The 21753-nt window shown below is 40.9% G+C and overlaps 1 protein-coding gene and 1 non-coding gene across 3 annotated transcripts in view; one reads left to right on the top strand and one right to left on the bottom strand.

The window, feature by feature from the left end:
• Positions 1 to 19676, top strand: part of ABHD3 (abhydrolase domain containing 3, phospholipase) — a 59171-nt gene extending 39495 nt beyond the window's left edge. The window contains exons 5-9 of one of the 2 annotated variants that reach the window (XM_006079191.4): positions 8187 to 8299; positions 12130 to 12303; positions 15782 to 15830; positions 15910 to 16075; positions 18818 to 19676. In XM_006079191.4, the coding sequence (XP_006079253.1) occupies positions 8187 to 8299; positions 12130 to 12303; positions 15782 to 15830; positions 15910 to 16075; positions 18818 to 18996 (681 nt within the window). In that variant the 3' untranslated portion in view covers positions 18997 to 19676. Of the gene's footprint in view, positions 1 to 8186; positions 8300 to 12129; positions 12304 to 15781; positions 15831 to 15909; positions 16076 to 18346 lie in introns of both variants that reach the window. The other variant, XM_025273738.3, reaches the window with a different exon arrangement.
• Positions 17109 to 17180, bottom strand: TRNAC-ACA. The gene has a single exon. It is a non-coding gene; the product is annotated as a tRNA-Cys (tRNA).
• Positions 19677 to 21753: the final 2077 nt, after the last annotated feature.

Raw genomic sequence — 21753 nt, 5'->3', positions numbered from 1 at the left:
CCAGCGTTTCTCATGATGTACTCTGCATATAAGTTAAATAAGCAGGGTGACAATATACAGCCTTGACGTACTCCTTTTCCTATTTGGAACCAGTCTGTTGTTCCATGTCCAGTTCTAACTGTTGCTTCCTGACCTGCATATAGGTTCCTCAAGAGGCAGGTCAGGTGGCCTGGTATTCCCATCTCTTGAAGAATTTTCCACAGTTTACTGTGATCCACCCAGCCAAAGGCTTTGGCATAGTCAATAAAGCAGAAATAGATGTTTTTCTGGAACTCTCTTGCTTGTTCGATGATCCAGTGGATGTTGGCAATTTGATCTCTGCTTCCTCTGCCTTTTCTAAAATGAGCTTGAACATCTGGAAGTTCACGGTTCACGTACTGCTGAAGCCTGGCTTGCAACTGGCCTCTCCCATTTAGGAGTTGTTTCACTTGGTGGCTGGTAAAAATAGTTAGTTTGCCCTCAAAAGAGAGTTTTAAAGCATCGTCTATCAGGACTGCAATAGCTGCAAGGTTTCGAAGGCAGGGAGAGATTTCTTCCCAATAAGGGAGGAGGACAGTCAGGGACCACTAGAAACTCATGGGAAAATATTTGTTCATCCCAGCAACAAAGTGCTCAGGTGAATCTTTTTGTAACTGTTTTTTCTGTAGCTCCCCAAATGGTACAGGTTTGGGAGGAGAAGGCTCCAGAGTAGGAGGTTAGGACAGAGTAGGTAGCCCCTGTGTCAACCAAGAAATTCTCAGGCCTACCTGCCACATCCAGTTGCACCCTTGGCTCCAGCCCCATGATGGTTATCTGTGATCAATGGGCTGGCTGGAGCAGGCCGCTTCAGTCCTGTTGAACCATCGTGAGGGAAGGCTTGGTGCTTGACCTTGAGGCTCTTGGGTCCCAAGGGCAGCGTGCCTCCCAGTGTCCCAGTTGATAGCATTTATAGCAAGCCGTTTTAGGAGACTTGTCATGGTTTGGACACTCTTTGGCCCAGTGCCCCATCTGTCTATAGTTTAGGCATTTGCCTCATGCCTTGTCCTTCAAGGACTTGGGGTTTGCCATAGGGCTTCTCTGGAAGGCAGCCAGCATCTGGGCATGCCTTGTCTCTTTTCTTTTCTCCCTCTCCTGGGCCTTAGCCTCCTTCTCCTGTTCTCTGTTATAAAAGGTATTGGTGGCTGTCTGGACCATCTCATCTAAAGAGGCAGCAGAGTCCTGCTGCTGTAGCTGTTGTAACTTTATTCTGATATCTGATGCACATTGGGACAGGAATTTGTCCTTTAAAATCACCTGTCCCTCATAAGAGTCCAAGTCCAGATTGGTAAACTTTTGGAGGGCCTCTTTTAGCCTTTCCAGAAAGGCAGTGGTGTTCTTGTTGGGGTCCTGAGTTATTGCTGAGACTGGGCATAGTCCCACAAGTAATAGGCTTCCTTCTATTTCCATGGATGGACTTCCTTAGGAGAGAGTCTTTCTGAAGCTTATCCTACCCAGTACTGTTGCAGCCTGAGAGCCAGGCGTCCCTTGGTCAGGGTGCAGATCCCCAGACAGACTGAGGTGTGACAGCCTCCTGGAGATTGAGCCCCTGGGCAGGTTGAGGCAGGTCGGCCTCCAGAAAATTGGGTTCCTGGGCAGGTTGAGGCGTGAAGACCTCCTGCAACCCCTGAACTGGTGGATCCCCAAGCAGGTTGAGGTGTGACAACCTTTCGAGGTCCAGATCCCTAAGCAGGTCAAAGAAGGTTGACCTCCTGGGACCCCCCAGACTGGAGTTGAGTATCCCCAAGGTCTCCAGTGTGACCAATGCTGGGTAAAATTAAGGGGTTGTAATTTTAACTCATTACCAGTTTCTTCACCACAGATGGGAATAGATATCATGACGTGAAACAATCCAAGCCTGTGCCCTGAGACTGAGAACCTGGTGAAGTGGTCATAAGCCTTATCCTCTTACTGCTCTAAGTGATTGTAAGTGACTGATTTCCTCCCCTAGTCCTCCATAAGAGCAGGTTAAGGTGTCTCCAATGGTAAACATTTCGTTGTCATAGACCCACTTTAGGTAGTAACAGAAGTAATGACAAAGGAGTGGGTTATCTGGCCCTGTTAGGGGCATTAAAATATTTTAATAATTAGGCTGGGTGGAGTGATGTTGCCTACATGGGGGCAGGGTCCTAGTTGTAGGAGTTAATAATTGGCTTAAGAACAAATTGGTAAGAGGCAAAAGACCAGATGTTCCATAAAAGTGGAGTGGACATTTAATCCGGAGGTATGATTGTAACTTTAGGAGAAGGGTGGTAAGGGTTTGGGCCCAAACGGCCTGCAGGGCTAACTCCCAAAGTGGCAAACATTATCCCTGGGAGCCCAATTGCCTTTGAAGGGATGCCAACTGATGGACTTCTAGCAGGCATTGTGTGCCCATCACCCACCTAGCAGGTTCACCAACAGATGCTGATGTTGCACATGTTGTAGGAAACATGGAAGATAAAGGCCTGAATATCTAGAGGGATTGGATATTATACAGTATTTCCCTCCCAAGGACCAGCTATTTTTTGGTTGTTCCTCCAGAAGATTGTAGAGGCAACATTGTGGGCCTGGACGGGGCTCTGGAAAAGAGCATGAAACAGGAGGGAAGGGGGCCAGGCACAACTTTTGAAAGAATGACACAGCACAGGGGCATAACATAAACCGATTAAAATCAGTTGGGTCCAAGATGACAAGTCAAATTCAACTAAACCTTAATCCCCCATTTGTAAGCTAAATGACACACCCAGAGGTGGCAGAACAGCTCCAGATCAGATCAGATCAGATCAGTCGCTCAGTCGTGTCCGACTCTTTGCAACCCCATGAATCGCAGCACACCAGGCCTCCCTGTCCATCACCAACTCCCAGAGTTCATTCAGACAGTGATGCCATCTAGCCATCTCATCCTCTGTCGTCCCCTTCTCCTCCTGCTCCCAATCCCTCCCAGCATCAGAGTCTTTTCCAATGAGTCAACTCTTTGCATGAGGGTGGCCAAAGTACTGGAGTTTCAGCTTCAGCATCATTCCCTCCAAAGAAATCCCAGGGCTGATCTCCTTCAGAATGGACTGGTTGGATCTCCTTGCAGTCCAAGGGACTCTCAAGAGTCTTCTCCAACACCACAGTTCAAAAGCATCAATTCTTTGGCGCTCAGCCTTCTTCACAGTCCAACTCTCACATCCATACATGACCACAGGAAAAACCAGAGCCTTGACTAGATGGACCGTTGTTGGCAAAGTAATGTCTCTGCTTTTCAATATGCTATCTAGGTTGGTCATAACTTCCCTTCCAAGGAGTAAGCGTCTTCTAATTTCATGGCTGCAATCACCATCTGCAGTGATTTTGGAGCCCAAAAAATAAAATCTGACACTGTTTCCACCGTTTCCCCATCTATTTCCCATGAAGTGATGGGACCAGATGCCATGATCTTCATTTTCTGAATGTTGAGCTTTAAGCCAACTTTTTCACTCTCCTCTTTAACTTTCATCAAGAGGCTTTTTAGTTCCTCTTCACTTTCTGCCATAAGGATGATGTCATCTGCATATCTGAGGTTATTGATATTTCTCCCGGCAATCTTGATTCCAGCTTGTGCTTCTTCCAGTCCAGCATTTCTCATGATGTACTCTGCATATAAGTTAAATAAGCAGGGTGACAATATACAGCCTTGACATACTCCTTTTCCTATTTGGAACCAGTCTGTTGTTCCATGTCCAGTTCTAACTGTTGCTTCCTGACCTGCATACAGATTTCTCAAGAGGCAGGTCAGGTGGTCTGGTATTCTCATCTCTTTCAGAATTTTCCACAGTTTATTGTGATCCACACAGTCAAAGGCTTTGGCATAGTCAATAAACCAGAAATAGATGTTTTTCTGGAACTCTCTTGCTTTTTCCATGATCCAGCAGATGTTGGCAATTTGATCTCTGGTTTCTCTGCCTCTTCTAAAACCAGCTTGAACATCAGGAAGCTCATGGTTCACATATTGCTGAAGCCTGGCTTGGAGAATTTTGAGCATTACAGAACAGCTCCAAGGCACTGTCAAAAGACAGAAAAGTGAGTGGTTCCCCCGTGGTTGGGATGATCCTCCCACTCATTAGCATATGAATTCACCCAGCTTGCAAAACCTAGCCAGACCGAATTCCTTTGGTGGAAGCACTTGCCCTCTGCAATGGTCCACACTCTGAAGAGTGTACTTCTCTCTGAATCCTAACAAATCCACCTCTCACCTATTGCTGTGTCTCTCACTGAATTTTTGCAATGAGACATCAGAGCCTGAGCTTCATTAGGTCCTGAAGCCACTCATCATGGGTTTTGGCCAGGCTTAAGTCCCAGGAGAGAGGAGCTGAAGGATGGGAGGAAAAAGCAGAAGAAAAAATGTGCCAAGGAATCCCCTTCGTAGCCTGCTGGAAAATCTGCTGAATACCTGACCTGTGCTCACAGTTTTCATTGGCTTGATCCTTGGCACAAAGAAGATTAAGGACAGAAGAACCCCCACCACCTGGGGTAACAGCTACTGGGGCTCAGCAGAGAGTGGAGCCTTTGGGACATACTGAGAAGTAGCCTCTCCAGAGTCCCTCGCTTGTGCCCACTGCCGCTCGCCTGGTCTTGGCGGGGTTTGAGGAAACAAGAAACGAGAGATTTTAAAGGAATTAAGATTTTGTTAGGCATATGTCCCTCCAGCCATAGCAGCGAGGGCCTTAACTGGAGGTCTTCTGGAATCTGAGATAGCCACGTGAGCTTTCTGCTGAGTTAGTTTTTCGCTGTTCCGGTTTCCAGCACACTGGGCTTCTTGTCGCTTCCCCTGCGCTGGGTTTTCTTCACGTTCCGCTTCCACCGTGGGAGCTTTCGCTGAGTTGGGCTCCTGCTTTGCTTGGCCTCCTCTTTGCCGGGGGCCACGTCGAGGTTGTTTCAGCCAGGTTAAATAGATGTTAGGGGAGTGTGTAATTTCCTCGGTTCTGTCTCGTCACAACAAAAATGTGAAGCGATGGACGTTAAAGCCCTCGGCGCGTCACAGCTCTCAGACAGTGTTGCAGCTCAGTTTTATTTAGAAAATAAAGGAAAATACATCCTCAAGGTGTGAGGGCATGCCAACCCAAAAAGATGCGAAGTGAAGAGCGAGAGAGCGTGCGCGCGGGAAAGAGAAAGAGAAGGTGTGCTCTCAGAAGAGAGACCCCTGGCCCTTTGGCTCCTCTTCTTATATGTTTCTTACCCGCCCCCGCGACACCCCCCCCCTCCCACCCCCTCCCCGCCCCGCCGACCCCCGCTCCCTGCACCCCCCCCCCACCCTGCGCCGGGCCCCTCCTATGTAAATTGGGCTAGCTAGGAGTGCTATTTGTTCTACCTGAGGTTCTCACTCAGATCCTCAGACCTTCCTCTGTTCTATTTTCGCGGGCTTTTCCCTTCCTTGTCTTTCAGCCACCGCCATTCTGGACTCCTTTTTCCTATTCTAACTACCTAACATTTCCACACCAGCTTTATTGGTTTCCAACTCAGTGTAATCCATTTGGGAGAAAAACATGAAGGGAAAAAGAAGCTCCTATCTCTGAGGGTCCCAGATAATCGATTTGCTTATTACGTATCTCATGGAATCCTAGTGCTTTATGAGAAGGAGTTTACTTACTACAAACATAAACCCTGAGCTTTGCTACTTTGTGACTTTTGGTAAATTACCCAACCTTATGGAGCTTTGGGTTTCCCACTTGTAAATAAGGAAACAGCTGTTATCCACAGGCATTGGCACTAAGATCCTAATAATTTCCCCTGGCCATTTTTAATCATACCCTAACTCTGTGTGCAGAGAAGGCAATGGCACCCCACTCCACTACTCTTGCCTGGAAAATCCCATGGACGGAGGGGCCTGGTGGGCTGCAGTCCCTGGGGTCGCTAGGAGTTGGACACGACTGAGCGACTTCACTTTGACTTTTCACTTTCATGCATTGGAGTAGGAAATGGCAACCCACTCCGGTGTTCTTGCCTGGAGAATCCCAGGGACGGGGGAGCCTGGTGGGCTGCTGTCTATGGGGTCACACAGAGTTGGACATGACTGAAGTGATTTAGCAGCAGCAGCAGCAGCAACTCTGTGTGTGCTTTCCTGGTGGCTCAGTGGTAAAGAATCTGCCTGCAGTGCAGATGTGGATTCAATCCCTAGGTCAGGAAGATCCTCTTGGAGAAGGAAATGGCAACTCATTCCAGTATTCTTGCCTGGAGAATTCCATGGACAGAGGAGCTTGGTGGGCTATAGACCATGGGGTCACAAAGAGTCAGGCATGAGATTAAACCACCACCACCAACTCTGTGTGTATGTTCATGTATCTGTGTGTGCAAGTGTGTATACACATGTATACACTTACTTCACTTGAAGCCTGCATAACAAGAATATGTGTTGGTAACTGTTTATATTAAATAATACAGAAAATTTAAAGCTATGCAGTGTGAATAAACACAAATACAGTAAAAATGCTAAAGAAGGATATTTTTTTCACCTGAATTTTTGTGACAAATTCTGCAGTTACTATGAATAAGCATGGTAGTAGACACTGGTCTGTTTAGATTTTACATTGAATTTGTGCCCCTCAAATGCATTTAATCACAAAGTATTTTTGGAAGTATCTCAGCTTCATCGTGTATTAGCTGTTCATGAGTTTACAGGAATTATTTAACCTCTCTAAACTCAATTTTCTATTAATAACTCAGTTTCCTAAATAGGATCTGCCTTGGGGTTTTGTGGGCACAAATTTAATTATTCAATAAATGTTAGCCATTGTAAATACTGTGAGGTTAACATTTGTCTTTTGGAGAGTTTTATATTTGCAGATCTCAAAAAGATGGTACTAGGCAATAGGAGTGTTTTAACCTTGAGTTTAGTTGCAGGGATCAGTGAAAATTGAAGTTTTCTCAGACTACGCATTAGTGATTGAATGGTGGGTGACACATAACCTTCCGTTCATATTTTATTGGAATATTACCATCCGGGTTGTACAGATAACTGGTTTCGGCTTTTTTATTAGGGCAATGTTACCAGATTTATCTCTTTGTTGTTAGGTTTCTAGTTATTTTATCTCATGCATACTTTATTCATGCACACACTCTCACATACATTGTACAGACAGGATTGCCCTCTGCTCCCAGATCTCAAATAAAGCATCTGTGAAGCTTTTCTGCTGGAAACAGAGCCCTTATTGATGGAGTTCACATGAAAATCATTTGTTTTAATGCATTATGTATTGAGGCATAATCAGCTTTACATATTTTAACATTTTAAGTGTCTGTTTTCAGTGTCGCGCAGCTGGGGTTATATGGAAGTCTTATTGAAAAAGAAAATATCTAATTAATAAAGCAGACTGCATGTTGCTTGATCTAGAGTGAAGGCAGTGTCAGAAAAAAAACCACACTCCTTCACTGGTAGACAGCACTCAGGTTATACCTGAGCAGGAAGGAGTTACAGTTTAGATTTTTTTGTGGATTATTGAAAACCTTTTTTGTTTGCTTGATTGTGTTGTTTTTTTTTTTAATAAGAATTACTTTGGGGCTTTCCTAGTGGCCCAGTGGTAAAGAATATGCCTGCCAGTGCAGGAGACAAGGGTTTGATCTGTGGTCCAGGAAGATCCCACATGCCATGAAACAGCTAACTGCTGCCGTATGCTGTAGCTACTGAAGCCTGCACGCACCTAGAGCCTAGCTGGAGTAGTGCCTGCTTGCCACAACTAGAAAAAAGCCTACACAGCAACGAAGACCCAGCACAGCCAAAAATAAAAATAAATAAATAAAATTATATATTAAAAAAATAATTGCTTTGGCATTGTCAGGCCTAAGTTGTTGTTGGTTTCCTATAAAAAAGTATCATTCTCCACTTTTTCTTCCTAAATTGACTCTGTTCTTTAGTTAGAGACACATTTGAATAGAGTATTGCGTATCTGTCTAATTTAAGGTATTTATATTGGTCTTGTCCCATTTCCCTCCAGGCTTCCTTGTGTGATCAGAGTCTTTTGTTAGTGCCAACTCGGGTAGTACTGACTCTAAATGGCATAAATTTGAACTGCAAGACAGAAAATGGAAAATTATCCTGACTCATATAGTGTGTGCAAACAAAGGTCATTTTCTCCCAGTTATGACTTTTTGCTCTTTTTTACATTTCTGTGTTACACAAATGATTCCCCTCCCAATTTTAATTTTTGTGCTTTACCTGTCGTTGCTTGCAGACGCCAAGGACTTACTGTTGTTCGAACACTGAAGACTTGGAGACAGTCATTCACCACATCCACAGTCTGTACCCTTCTGCTCCATTTCTGGCAGCAGGAGTGTCAATGGGAGGGTAAGATTTTTCTTTTCTAAAATGTCCTAGAGGGAAGTGGTCCTAGTGCCTGCCTCTTTCTGATGACCATAAGCTACATGGGCATTTAAAAGCAAATGTTTGGGTTGCTCATATTTCATCACATATGGTTAGATGAAAATGTTAGTTGCTCAGTTGTGTCTGACTCTCTGCGACCCCACAGACTGTATGTAGCTCACCAGACTCCTCTGTCCATGGTATTCTCCAGGCAACAATACTGAGGTGGGTTGCCATTCCTTTCTCTAGGGGGATCTTCCTGACTCAGGGAGCGAACCCGAGTCACCGTCATTGCAGGTAGATTCTTTACCATCTGAGCCATCAGGGAAGCCTAGCCTCATTTGTGCTAATTTTTTTTGTGTTTTTTGTTGTTGTTGTTGTTGTAGTAATAGTGAGCTTTAATAAAAATCAAAATTTTTATTATATGGCATTTTGCTGTGCTTAGAGGACCTAAACCATTGTCCAAAATCAGCAAACACATGGAAACAGAAAATATTTTTTCTTAATTCTATAATCAATTTATCTGTCAATTTTCAAAATGTCTTGGGAGCATGCTAACTTGAAAATGAACAGCTTTACAAATGATAGGCTCTGAAAGATTGGCTCTCACCATAGTTTTTTAGATTCTGATAAGCATAAAACTAAGAAGGAAAGAATACGTTTCTTACATTAGCATGGAAGGTCGGACTTGACCTACTAAAAAGGAAGAAGTCTGAATCAGTGCAGAAAACCCAGACAAAATCTGTGAATTGTGCTTAAAGAAAAGTATTTCACTTTTTCCTTTGCCCCATAATGAGAACCTTAAAGGACAGGGTGGCAGCTGAACTTTCTTCCCTTAATCATATAAATTCTTGAATTTTTAAAAAGCCAGACTTTACGTAAACAGGCCCTGATTCTTTATTCAGAGGCTCCTGGGAAATGCCTATTCTTGTCGAGTTGAAGTCTCAGTGCCTGAAGGCAGAACTTGACCATTAGCCTTTGCAGCTGGTTGAATATTAATGTCTTGTAAATTGTTGAAAGGGAAGTCCCCTTTCTAGCTGCCTAGCACTGTGACATGTTCCCAAGTGGGTTTACCACTCTGGGATGTGGTTTATAGCTTGACACATTTTTTTCCTTTTGGAGATGCAGCAGACAAAAGCATCTAAGACCCTTATGCCCAGACTGGGTAATCCCCACGCCTGTTATGCCTGGGACCAAGCAGCAGTTTGAGCCAGAACTAAGTCTCACCAAGGAATCCACGCTGCTGGAGACCTGGTCACATTCCAGTCTCCCATTGGGTTCCTAGACTAGCTTTAAAAATGTATAGAAATTTCCAAGTATATATGAGTAGAAAGAGTATGATTCCTCATATATATTCATCTCCCCAGCTTCAATGACTGTCAATTCAAGGATAATCTACCCTCCATTCCTTCTCAACTCTGATTACATTAAAATAATTTTCAGACATCATTTATAGAGATTTATGGGTCTCTGACAGGTAGAGTCTCTTAAGAAACAATAACAACAACCCACCACAGTGTATTATTACACCTGAACAAAACTAACAGTAATTCCTAAATGTCATCAAATATTCGATGTCAGTATTTCATTTCACTGTCAATCTGTTGGCTGGTTTTTACAGTTTGTTTGAGGCATGAGCCAAATAAAGTCCACATATGGAAAGATTATGTCTCTTAAATCTCTTAATCTGTGAGTTCTTTCTCTTTTCTATCTGCCTTTTTTTTTTCTTGGTGAAAAAAGGGAGTCTTTTTCTTATCAAAGTGACATGGCCTTTTTATGGGGTGATATCTTGATGTTATTTTACTCCTGAGTAATAACCAAGAAGTGTCCCCATCTACTCGGTCACAGCTATTCTTGGTGCTTCCTGCTCCTACGAGGTTCGTTTCTAGCTCTTTCAATTTGCCCATTACACCAGCCTCACAGAAACCTCTTGACTGCCAGCCAAAGAACTGGGCCACCACAACTAGACACTGGAATGACCCCTTTGCAGGAGAGAAGCCTTATCCCTTAACTAGCTTAGGGAGCCATGTACAATAAAAAAAGGAATGCAGTCGTTATGAAGAGTTGTTCTCAAAAGGGAAATCTCCAGCCTGAGGTCTCTGCCCTGGATCAGGAAATCACTGAAGGAGATTCTGACATAATGGAAATGCTGAAGCTCTTGGTTTTTGGCACCTGTCCAGCCTGCAGATCACTTAGTCTACAGCTGGGATGAATTTCAAAACACAGCGTGGAGCCATTTCTGTCTTTTTGCTGTAGTATTTCCAACAAACCTCGTTCAACAACAGCAAAAATACCCAAAAAACCAGCAAACCCCGAAATCTCCATTTTTTGATCTAATATCTTATCTCATTCACTCTGTAGTCCATCTGGGTTGGAAAAAAAAGAATGAGAGAGAATTTTTACTCATTTCAGAACCTGAGCAATTGGAGAAATAAAGGATGGAAAATAGGAGAAACAGAATTTATACTATTATCCTTTCTCTTAGTTGTAAATGTCAAACTTGGATTTCTGGTGTACTGTGTTAAATTCCATGCTTGTCCCTTTTACCAAAGTAAAACTAGAGTAGAATCAGGAAAAATGATAGAACAAAAGGAAAAGAGGAAAATATGTGAAAGGAGATAAGGACAAACAGCAGGAGGGAGCAGGAAAAGAAAACAAGTGACTTTAGGGTTGATTGCTCTGCCACAATTGAGGAAGTCTAACTCTAGACAAGGAGCTGTAGGGAGCGAGGCGTGCCTGTGTGCCAAGTTGCTTCAATCATGTCCAGCTCTTTGTGACTCCATGGACTTGAGCCCACCAGGCTCCTCTGTCCATGGGATTTTTCAGGCAAGAATACTGGAGTGGGTTGCCATGCCCTCCTCCAGGGGATCTTCCCGAACCAGGGATCAAACCTGCATCTCTTATGTCTCCTGCATTGGCAGACCAGTTCTTTATCATTAGTACCACCTAGGAAGCCCAGGGAGCAAGGATGCGTAGACAATTGGAATGGCCATCCAGACCAATTACTCCGAGTCTCAAGGTGAGACCCAGATCAATCAGTTTTTAAAATTCCTCAGGTGACTTCAGTGTGCAAACACATTTGAAAACCGCTCCTTGTGATTTTTCACCTGTGCCAAGCATTGGCAAACCACAACCCGGAGGCCAATCTGACTGACTGTTTTTGTGCAAGAGCCAAGAATGGTTATTATATTTTTCAATGGTTGGAAAAGAATTATTATTTCACAACATGTGAAAAGTATATGAAACTCAAATTGCAATGTCCATATATATTTTATTGAAACACAGCCATGTCCATTCCTTCACACATGTCTACGGCTGTTTTAAAATACAGTCACAGGGTTAAGTATTGATGGTTGTGACTGAGATTTTAGGGCCACCAGAACCCATTTGCTTTGTGGCCCTTTAAAGAAAAAGTTTGCCTGAAACACCCCTCCCATAATAAGTTAAATACTCAGCTAGGGGGCCAGGGGCCAGGGAATTGCAAATTTTTACTAGACCCCAATATAATTTTCAAAAAAGAAAACCACTCTTACGATGGATTTTCCTGATGTTTTACCTCCAAGAAAGATACACATTTAACTAACAACTGTATGCTTTGTCCCATTCTCAAATTCCCTATCCGTATTTATCCATTCTCAAGATAAATATGTGAACAGAAGGAAAGAAAGAAGGTATTTTCATGGTTTTCCAAGATAAAGGGTTAGACACACTGGTTTATATGTTTCTTCTCCGTAGTTAAAAGTCCACAATTAGAAACAGGATGTCTTGTGATATAGAATGAATTAATCACTGTGTTTTGTTTTTCCTCATTTTAGAATGCTGCTTTTAAATTATTTGGGCAAAATTGGACCAAAAACGCCTTTGAAGGCGGCTGCAACTTTTTCAGTTGGTTGGAATATCTTTGCTTGCACGGAGTCACTGGAGAAACCACTGAACTGGCTGCTTTTTAATTATTATTTGACAACTTGCCTCCAGTCTTCCGTGAATAAGTAAGTCATTTTAAACATCTAATGTCTCCAGATTTTTTGGAGTAAGTGCCACAGTAAAATGTTTTAGAGGACAACGCTGCTAATGTATATGTATATTTGTTATATGCACTATTATGTTATATACTGTAACAAATTAATCCTTCAATTTCAATATGTACAAAAATAAAAAGATTTTATGTATAAGCTAAAAATATAGATAAGAGCTCTGATGTTTTCTTTCTGTACCACGATGTACCTTGTACAACCTCTAGTCTCTGTGCCCCATTTTGAAGATCACCATTTCATTACTGTTCTAAATTATTCTAAAAGAATAAAAACAGTATTGAATGTGTTGAATAACTATGGGCTATTTCCCTGGATTTTCTACTTGTTGCTAATCTTATTACTACCTAATTCTCCCCTGGGTAGTAACTAATGTGTTAAGTGTTTTCAGAGCTAAATGATATGTTTTTTAAAGCTTGTGTTATGAACATAATATGTTTTAGAGGCTTAGGAGCATGCCCCTAAAATATGGATATTCTCAGCCCCCACAATTCTTAACATTACCAAAATATTATCTGTGAATTAGTTTTTTTCTGAAATTGTTTCAGTTCAGTTCAGTTCAGTCGCTCAGTCGTGTCCAACTCTTTGTGACCCCATGAATCACAGCACTCCTGGCCTCCCTGTCCATCACGAACTCCCAGAGTTCACTCAAACTCATGTCCATCGAGTCAGTGATGCCATCTAGCCATCTCATCCTCTGTCGTCCCCTTCTCAGATTGTTTAGTTATCTTCTAACAGTTAAACAGTATGATAACAAAGAACATGGGATGTTTCTGTTTATTTTTTGATGATTGTTACTGTGCATTTTAAAGTGAATCGACAACTTTAAATAAAAAGTAAATTTGCACATAACTTAATTGAAAACCATTGTTACCCTGAAAGTTGACATGAGACATTGTCAACTTTTTGGGGAGTTCCCAGGCAGTCTAGTGGTTAGGATTCTGTCTAGTGGCACAGCCCAATTTTTTTTTTTTTTAATGAAAGAACAACGTACATACCTTAATTAAAAATTACTTTATTTAAAAAAACTTAACCTATTCTTTTTTTAAATTAAAATAAATTTTATAGAACAACCTCTTTGTTACATCACGGATGTTGTCTATAAAATATTGCTAGAAATACTACAGAATCGTATTTTTATTCATGGTCACTGAAATGGAGGACAGTAGCAAGAAAAGTGAAGTGAAGGATTTGGATTAAAATGTGAGTTATACAAGAAAAATGACCAACATTTAAAAATAGGTACACAAAAATATAAATCCTAATTTTCAGTACACCAATTTAAAGAGTACAGTAAATCTTCAGTTGATTTACCCAGTTGAAAGCGTCTGGCTTCAGTGGGGGCCTTTTTGGCCAAATTGGCTAGGTAGTTTGTTACGAAACAACATTTTTGTTTATTGCACAACTGGTCGCTTCTTTGTAATTAAGAAAAAAGTACCTTTAAAAAAATGTCTTCAGGTGCTTCATATACTGTATGGTATCACTTATGTGTGGAATCTAAAAAATACAACAAACTAGTGAATAAAACAAAAAAGAAGCAGACTTACAGATAGAGAACAAACTAATGGTTACCAGTGGAGAGAGGGATAGAGGGAGGGGCAATACAGGGGTCAGTTCAGTTCAGTTCAGTCACTCAGTCGTGTCCAACTCTTTGCGACCCCGTGAATTGCAGCACGCCAGGCCTCCCTGTCCATCACCAACTCTCGGAGTTCACCCAGACTCACGTCCATCAAGTCAGTGATGCCATCCAGCCATCTCATCCTCTGTCGTCCCCTTCTCCTCCTGCCCCCAATCCCTCCCAGCATCAGAGTCTTTTCCAATGAGTCAACTCTTCGCATGACGTGGCCGAAGTACTGGAGTTTCAGCTTTAGCATCATTCCTTCCAAAGAAATCCCAGGGCTGATCTCCTTCAGAATGGACTGGTTGGATCTCCTTGCAGTCCAAGGGACTCTCAAGAGTCTTCTCCAACACCACAGTTCAAAAGCATCAATTCTTCGGCGCTCAGCCTTCTTCACAGTCCATACATCCATACATGACCACAGGAAAAACCATAGCCTTGACTAGACAGACCTTTGTTGGCAAAGTAATGTCTCTGCTTTTCAATATGCTATCTAGGTTGGTCACAACTTTCCTTCCAAGGAGTAAGCGTCTTTTAATTTCATGGCTGCAGTGACCATCTGCAGTGATTTTGGAGCCCAGAAAAATAAAGTCTGACACTGTTTCCACTGTTTCCCCATCTATTTCCCATGAAGTGATGGGACCGGATGCCATGATCTTCGTTTTCTGAATGTTGAGCTTTAAGCCAACTTTTTCACTCTCCTCTTTCACTTTCATCAAGAGGCTTTTGAGTTCCTCTTCACTTTGTGCCATAAGGGTGGTGTCATCTGCATATCTGAGGTTATTGATATTTCTCCCGGCAATCTTGATTCAAGCTTGTGCTTCTTCCAGCCCAGCGTTTCTCATGATGTACTCTGCATATAAGTTAAATAAGCAGGGTGACAATATACAGCCTTGATGTACTCCTTTTCCTATTTGGAGCCAGTCTTGTTCCATGTCCAGTTCTAACTGTTGCTTCCTGACCTGCATACAGATTTCTCAAGAGGCAGGTCAGGTGGTCTGGTATTCTCATCTCTTTCAGAATTTTCCACAGTTTATTGTGATCCACACAGTCAAAGGCTTTGGCATAGTCAATAAAGCAGAAATAGATGTTTTTCTGGAACTCTCTTGCTTTTTCCATGATCCAGCAGATGTTGGCAATTTGATCTCTGGTTCCTCTGCCTTTTCTAAAACCAGCTTGAACATCAGGAAGTTCACAGTTCACGTATTGCTGAAGCCTGGCTTGGAGAATTTTGAGCATTACTTTACTAGCGTGTGAGATGAGTGCAATTATGCGGTAGTTTGAGCATTCTTTGGCATTGCCTTTCTTTGGGATTGGAATGAAAACTGACCTTTTCCAGTCCTGTGGCCACTGCTGAGTTTTCCAAATTTGCTGGCATATTGAGTGTAGCACTTTCACATAATCTTTAAAAAAATTAAATACATAAATAATCTTTAAAAAAGAGTCTTCAGAACAATTACTTGCTATTATTCCTGCTATGTCTGATTAAGTAATTATTAATATTTTGTTGTTGTTTATTGTTATTTAGTTGCTAAGCCGTGTCCAATTCTTTGCAACCCCCTGGATTCCTCTGTCCATGGGATTTCCCAAGCAAGAATATTGGAGTGGGTTGCCATGCCCTCCTCCAGGGGATCTTCCCAACCCAGGGATCAAACCCACATCTCCTGCACTGGCAGGCAGATTGTTTACCACTGAGCCACCAGGGAAGGTCAATAAATATTTTATTGAGTAACAACTTTATGTCCTGTGCTAAGTTACTTATTATTAGGTGTGTTTGAGATGGGAATGACTTTTTTATTTTTGAAATTTTGTTTCCAGGCACCGGCATATGTTTGTAAAACAAATTGACATGGATCATGTCATGAAGGTAGGAGAGAAACTTTATGTAATACTTTTATTTCCTCTTTTGATGCCAAGAACATATATAGTTGGTTTCTGTTTTTCAGGCTAAATCCATAAGAGAATTTGATAAGCGATTCACTTCCGTCATGTTTGGCTACCGGACAATTGATGATTATTACACCGATGCCAGTCCAAATCGTAGACTGAAGTCAGTAGGGATTCCAGTGTTGTGTCTCAATTCTGTCGATGATGTTTTTTCACCCAGTCATGGTAAATTAACATCTTTGTATACATTTTGACATGAATCAACTGTTTAAAAATAATGTTCTTTGTGGGAAAATACAATAATAAGAAACAAAATGTCACTCATATGCTGGTTTCCACTGTGATAAACAGAAAAAAAATAGCTTGATATTCATAGTTTAGTATCCAAATGCTTCAGATCACTTTAAACATTTTCATATATTCTTCTCTAGTCTACTGTGAGAGCCTCAGAACAAATTATGGCTCTCAGTATTTTGCTTGTATTCATTCTTACAACCTTTCCTTCTTATCAAATATCTGTTCTTTGGACAGGCTATGTTACAGTATCTTTACCTCAAGAGTACATTGACATAGTTGGCGTTTTCTTCCTGAGGTTCTTATACAGAAAGCTTTGTAAAGGGGAATATTACTCCCCTTTTAAACCTAGAGGAGAGCTTGAGACTTTATTAATAAGATGTCCTTGGATAACTCAATGAATGTAGCACATTCAGACAATAAAGTCATATTCGAAGGCAAAGTGTTTGTTTTACCCCTGGATACTGTATAGAAGAAAATTATGCCCAAGTTAACTTCCTCATTCTCTTAATTCAAGATATACAGAATTTTGTAACAAAGATATACGTACCTGTGTTCATACATTAAAGCAATGTAAGATGCCTATCAGAAATCATACCTGTCTTAAGGATAAATAGATTTGACCTCTAATTTTTTTCTAATGAAACTTCACAAAGCTTCTTATAAAACTTTTTCTTATTTCTCCCCTAAATATTTAAAAAAAATTTCCCCAAGTACTTTATTAAAATAAACTATTCTGAGTACCAACGCAGCACATATGTATTACCAAAATTTCATAAAATCCCCAAAGTTTTTTAAAAATGTCACTTTACCATCTCTCTGAAGAAGTGAAGTGAAGTGAAGTCACTCAGTCGTGTATGACGCTTTGCAACCCCATGGACTGTAGCCTACCAGGCTCCTCAGTCCATGGGATTCTCCAGGGAAGAGTACTGGAGTAGGTTGTCATTTCCTTCTCCAGGGGATCTTCCCAACCCAGGGATCGAACCTGGGTCTCCCGCATTGTAGGCAGACGCTTTACCGTCTGAGCTACCAGGGAAGCCCACCTCTCTAGGGGATATCATTGTGTGATTTATGATTAAATCAAAGTAGTTTTAGACAGCTGGAACTCTTGGCCTTTGACCACAAATCAAAAATTAAACTGTAAACTTTTTTTTTGGCCACATTGTACAGCCTTGTGGGAATTTAGGTCCCCAAACAGCAATTGAACCTGGGCGCTCGGCAGTGAGCACGTGGAGTCCTAACCACTGGACTACCGGGAAATTCCCTAAACTGTGAACTTTAATATCAGTTGAATAACATGGAGATTGTTTAGCCTATTTTCATTGGATTAAGGAAGTCTAGTATTTCTGCATCTGTTTTTATATTTCACAGGCCCTTCTTCCACCAAAAAAAATTTCCCAGCATTTAACTTGTTTTGACCTTGGTTGAAGTTTAGACTCATTATTTCTTTTTTATTTTTTTATTTTTTTATAGACTCATTATTTCTTATTCTTTCCCAAGCCACACTGAAAATAGTGGACAATTGTCTGCATTCTGAGAGCACAGGCAGCCAACATCTTTCACATGACTCCCACGGCCCAGCCTTTTGTTCTCCTGACATGACTGGAACTATCAGTGTGTTAGAAATTCCTGAGTGTATCCAGAATGTGAAAGTGGGGCTCTTAATAATTCCATCAGAGACAAATGAAGCACTTTAAATCTAAGCCCTTAATGTAAGATGATAAAGGAAAAGCAAAAATAGTATCAAGTCATTTCATCTGCCCCTCCCCTTAAGTTCTCACATCTGATCCCAAGATAGATATTCTGTTTTAGGTGTAGCTGGCTGGATAAGGATCTGAGTTCAGGACCCATTTAGGACAAGGACTTGGCTTCCTAGGCCTTGATTTAGGGTCTCTAGGTTTATTCTTCAAAGAATGTAGTGAAAGGTCAGTTTTAAACAGGCAATTGGGGTCCTGCGGCAGCCCTTTCTTGAACTGGTCTCAGTTGTCCTATAGTAAAATTACCTTCCGTTCCATTGAAGGGTGTGGAGTAGGGAGAGCTTAACTATAAATAAAAATTCAGAGAAGAAAAAATATAATTACCAATGTTTTACCACCCAAAGATAAACACTGTTACCACTGGTGAGTATTTTATGCCATTGTTTTTTTGCTATCTATATATGTTTTTATAAATTGTATCTATAATTTTGGATTCTTAACACAGCCACCAATTGGCCTCAGGAATCTAACTTCATGTCAAGTTAACCAAAGTCATACATAGTGAATTTATAACTCTCACAAAGGTAATAAGATTTGTTTTTCCCTTCGTGTAACACCTAAGTGGGAATCTTATAGCATAATGGAAGTATTCACCATTTCTTGAATTATTTAATTTCTCAAAAGAAGACTAGGCCTGTACTTCTGTTATAACCAATCGATTGATTCTTCCAAAAATGATGATCCAGTACATGAATGTGAACATGAACTGTTAGAAGAATATGGGTGGTTGATATAAATTAGACTTATTTGATTAGCCATACTCATTATGAATATTTGTTTAATGGTATTTTGGTTTAAAATGATTAGAAGTGATAAAGTTGCACACTTTTCCTAACAACAGTTAATATATATTTTTCTCTCTCCTTCCCCTCTCTTATCCACCCTCCCGCCTGACCATCCCCCATTTTTCATCAAGCTATTCCAATAGAAACTGCTAAGCAAAACCCAAATGTTGCTTTGGTCCTTACTTCTTACGGAGGCCATATTGGTTTTCTGGAGGGAATCTGGCCAAGGCAGTCCACCTACATGGACCGAGTCTTCAAGCAGTTTGTGCATGCCATGATTGAACACGGACATGAACTCTCAAGCATGTAGTTCTTCAGGTGCACTTTGTCTGAACTACCGTACATAAAGGCAGCTCAGCTTAGTGCACAGCGCTTGACTACTGTATATAAAGCAAATAAGCCAGCAGGTGGTGAAGAGGTCCAGAACGACATGCAGAAACTACTTTTTTGGAGAAACAAACAACTGTGTTGCAAGAAATAAAATATAGATTTAGATGGCAATTTAGGTAGATTTTATTTTGACTATGCCTTACCAAGTATGACCTTAAATAAAGTAGTACAAACATGGAATTGCACTTAACCAAAACTATGGTGTATGTAAAAAGATTTTAATTCCTCAGGGTTTTAATTTAGGCTAGTATTTTTTTAGATTACTTATTTTAGGTGATTTATCGTACTTTAGTAATTGTAATAGGACTTTGGTTATTTGAATGTAAGTTATAAGTTGGCACATTCCTAAGGGTATTTATACCTAATGATAGTAACATGAAAACTAAACATAAAATACAATGTGCTAAATCTTTTATGTATCTTAACTTTGAAAAGCAAATGCAACAATGTTAGACTGACTTTACATGCTCTTTTACTCTGATAATATTAAATTAAGGCTGACTTATGTTTTATAATGATTATAGTCCACATGATTATTTTTTAAATAGTATATGTGTATACATATATATCATTATATGAAATAAATTCTACCATTTTAAATTGTTTCTTTGTGAGTTTTTAATCCACAGAAAAGTAATCCTGAGAATGTAATTTATGATCATTTCATAAGTGTGTTAGTAACAAATATTAAAACTGTTTTGTTTCACTGATTCCAGAATATTGGGCTCCCACCATTTGTTCCAATTAAAAGTACTTTCAGCTACAGGAAACCCATCTGACACTGATTTGGGAATAATAATATTTAATTATCTTGCATCACAAGAAGTCTCCGGGTAAGGAGGGCAGGGCTGATATAGATGTTCATCAGTGTCATCAAAAACACAGGCTCTTTCTGATGCCATATCCCTGGCAGTCAGGATAGCTAGTTATCTCCTAGACACAAGATATAAAATGAACTCTAAAATTCATATGTAGGCAAATGACTGTGATACACTCAAGCTACCAGACCTTAATGTTGGGCTTCCCAGGTGGCATTAGTGGTAAAGAACCTGCCTGCCAATGCAGGAGACATAAGAGACACAGGTTCAGTCCCTGGGTCTGGAAGTTCGCCTGGAGGAGGGCATGGCAACCCACTCCACTATTCTTGCCTGGAGAATCGTATGGACAGAGGAGCCTGGCAGGCTTTAGTCCATAGGGTCGCAAAGAGTTGGACATGACTGAAGCAACTTAGCACGCAGACACAAGATGGCAGCTCACACATCACGTTTGTACCCTGAGAAGAAAAAGGCAGAAGGAGTGGGGCCAGACACATTAAAATACAAGAGAGACCATGTTGAGGAATCTATCCTATAGAAAAGCCAGCATAGGTATGTAAAGATATAGACTTGCTGCAGCTTTGGACATTCAGGATAACCTATTTCGTAAGGGACTGGGCATATTATGACACATCCACATGGTAGAGCCATCAAAAACAATGAGGTGGCCCTATGTGTAATAATTTATAAAGATATTTCTGATAGGTTATTTAAAACAATCTGATTCATATATATAGGGTCACATTATGAAAAAATGCAAACAAACTTTTTGGCCAGTCCAATATAAACAAAAATAAAATATAGCTCTACATGCATGTGATAGTGTGTGTGTTTTTGTGTGTTAATCATAATGAATTGAGCATTTTTAAGTGCTGATGTGGAGGGTCACATTCTCCCCAGTATCTCCACACTCTCATATGCTCTGAGAAAGAAAGGCTGTAGTTTATTTCTACATCCCAAGCACTTAGCATACTGCCTGGAACAGAGCAAGTCAACAATAGCTGAATAACAGAGGTTTGTATAAGAATGAAAATACTACCGTGTAAGCCAGATCTCTGATTTGAAAAGTTAATTTGAAGTATACCCTAAAGTCTTTTCTAGCCGTCTCCTCAGTTTCTGTTGGTTATTATCATCATTAAACATTTATTCAAAGCCTCACAGAGCATTGTTTTAGAAATAGGGATACAGACGATACACGGGCTTTCTCTTTCATTTTTGACACTGTCCTACACTACACATTTTGTTACATCTTGAACCCAGTGCTAACACATATATTTTGTTACAGATCCTCCCCAGCCGGTCCCCAAAAAGGCACCTTCTGCCTGGTATCTTTTGAGCCAGTAGATCAAGACCAAGCGTGGTTCAGTTTGCTTCCAAAGAAAAGTTTTAGTCTTTGATCAGAGAGCCAAGAGATGCAGGTCCGGCCCTGATGGAAGGGTACATCTTACATACAGATCAGGAGCTGGGAAGAGGAGGGGTTTTTGCAACCTCATTCCAAATCAGAACATCTATTAAAGCAGTGTCTATTTCCCCTGCAGACTTCAGTGCCAAAATGGCAACAAAAAATCTCACTGTTGCTCTGAACCTAAGAAAGTGCTGGTCATGAGGTAAGCATCCGGCTTCTTGGAACTTAATTTGGAGTCAGTGAGGCCAAACTGCAAGGTCAGGTGATAAAGAATACTTAGGAAATATGCTATTTTAACTACAGTTCTCACTTAAAAGAGTCTTTCAGTCCTAACCTTTTCTACAAACAGGCCAACATATACAATAGAAACTGGTGTTTCTTGTCCTAAAATATGTTATATAATCTTGTCCTAATGATATATTGTTGATATCAGTATTGATACCTAAAGAGGTAAAAA

The sequence above is a fragment of the Bubalus bubalis genome, chromosome 22, assembly GCF_019923935.1.
Source record: "Bubalus bubalis isolate 160015118507 breed Murrah chromosome 22, NDDB_SH_1, whole genome shotgun sequence".
Taxonomy (NCBI): domain Eukaryota; kingdom Metazoa; phylum Chordata; class Mammalia; order Artiodactyla; family Bovidae; genus Bubalus; species Bubalus bubalis.
Note: the sequence above shows the minus strand (reverse complement) of the source record. Positions and strands in the feature narration are given on the sequence as shown.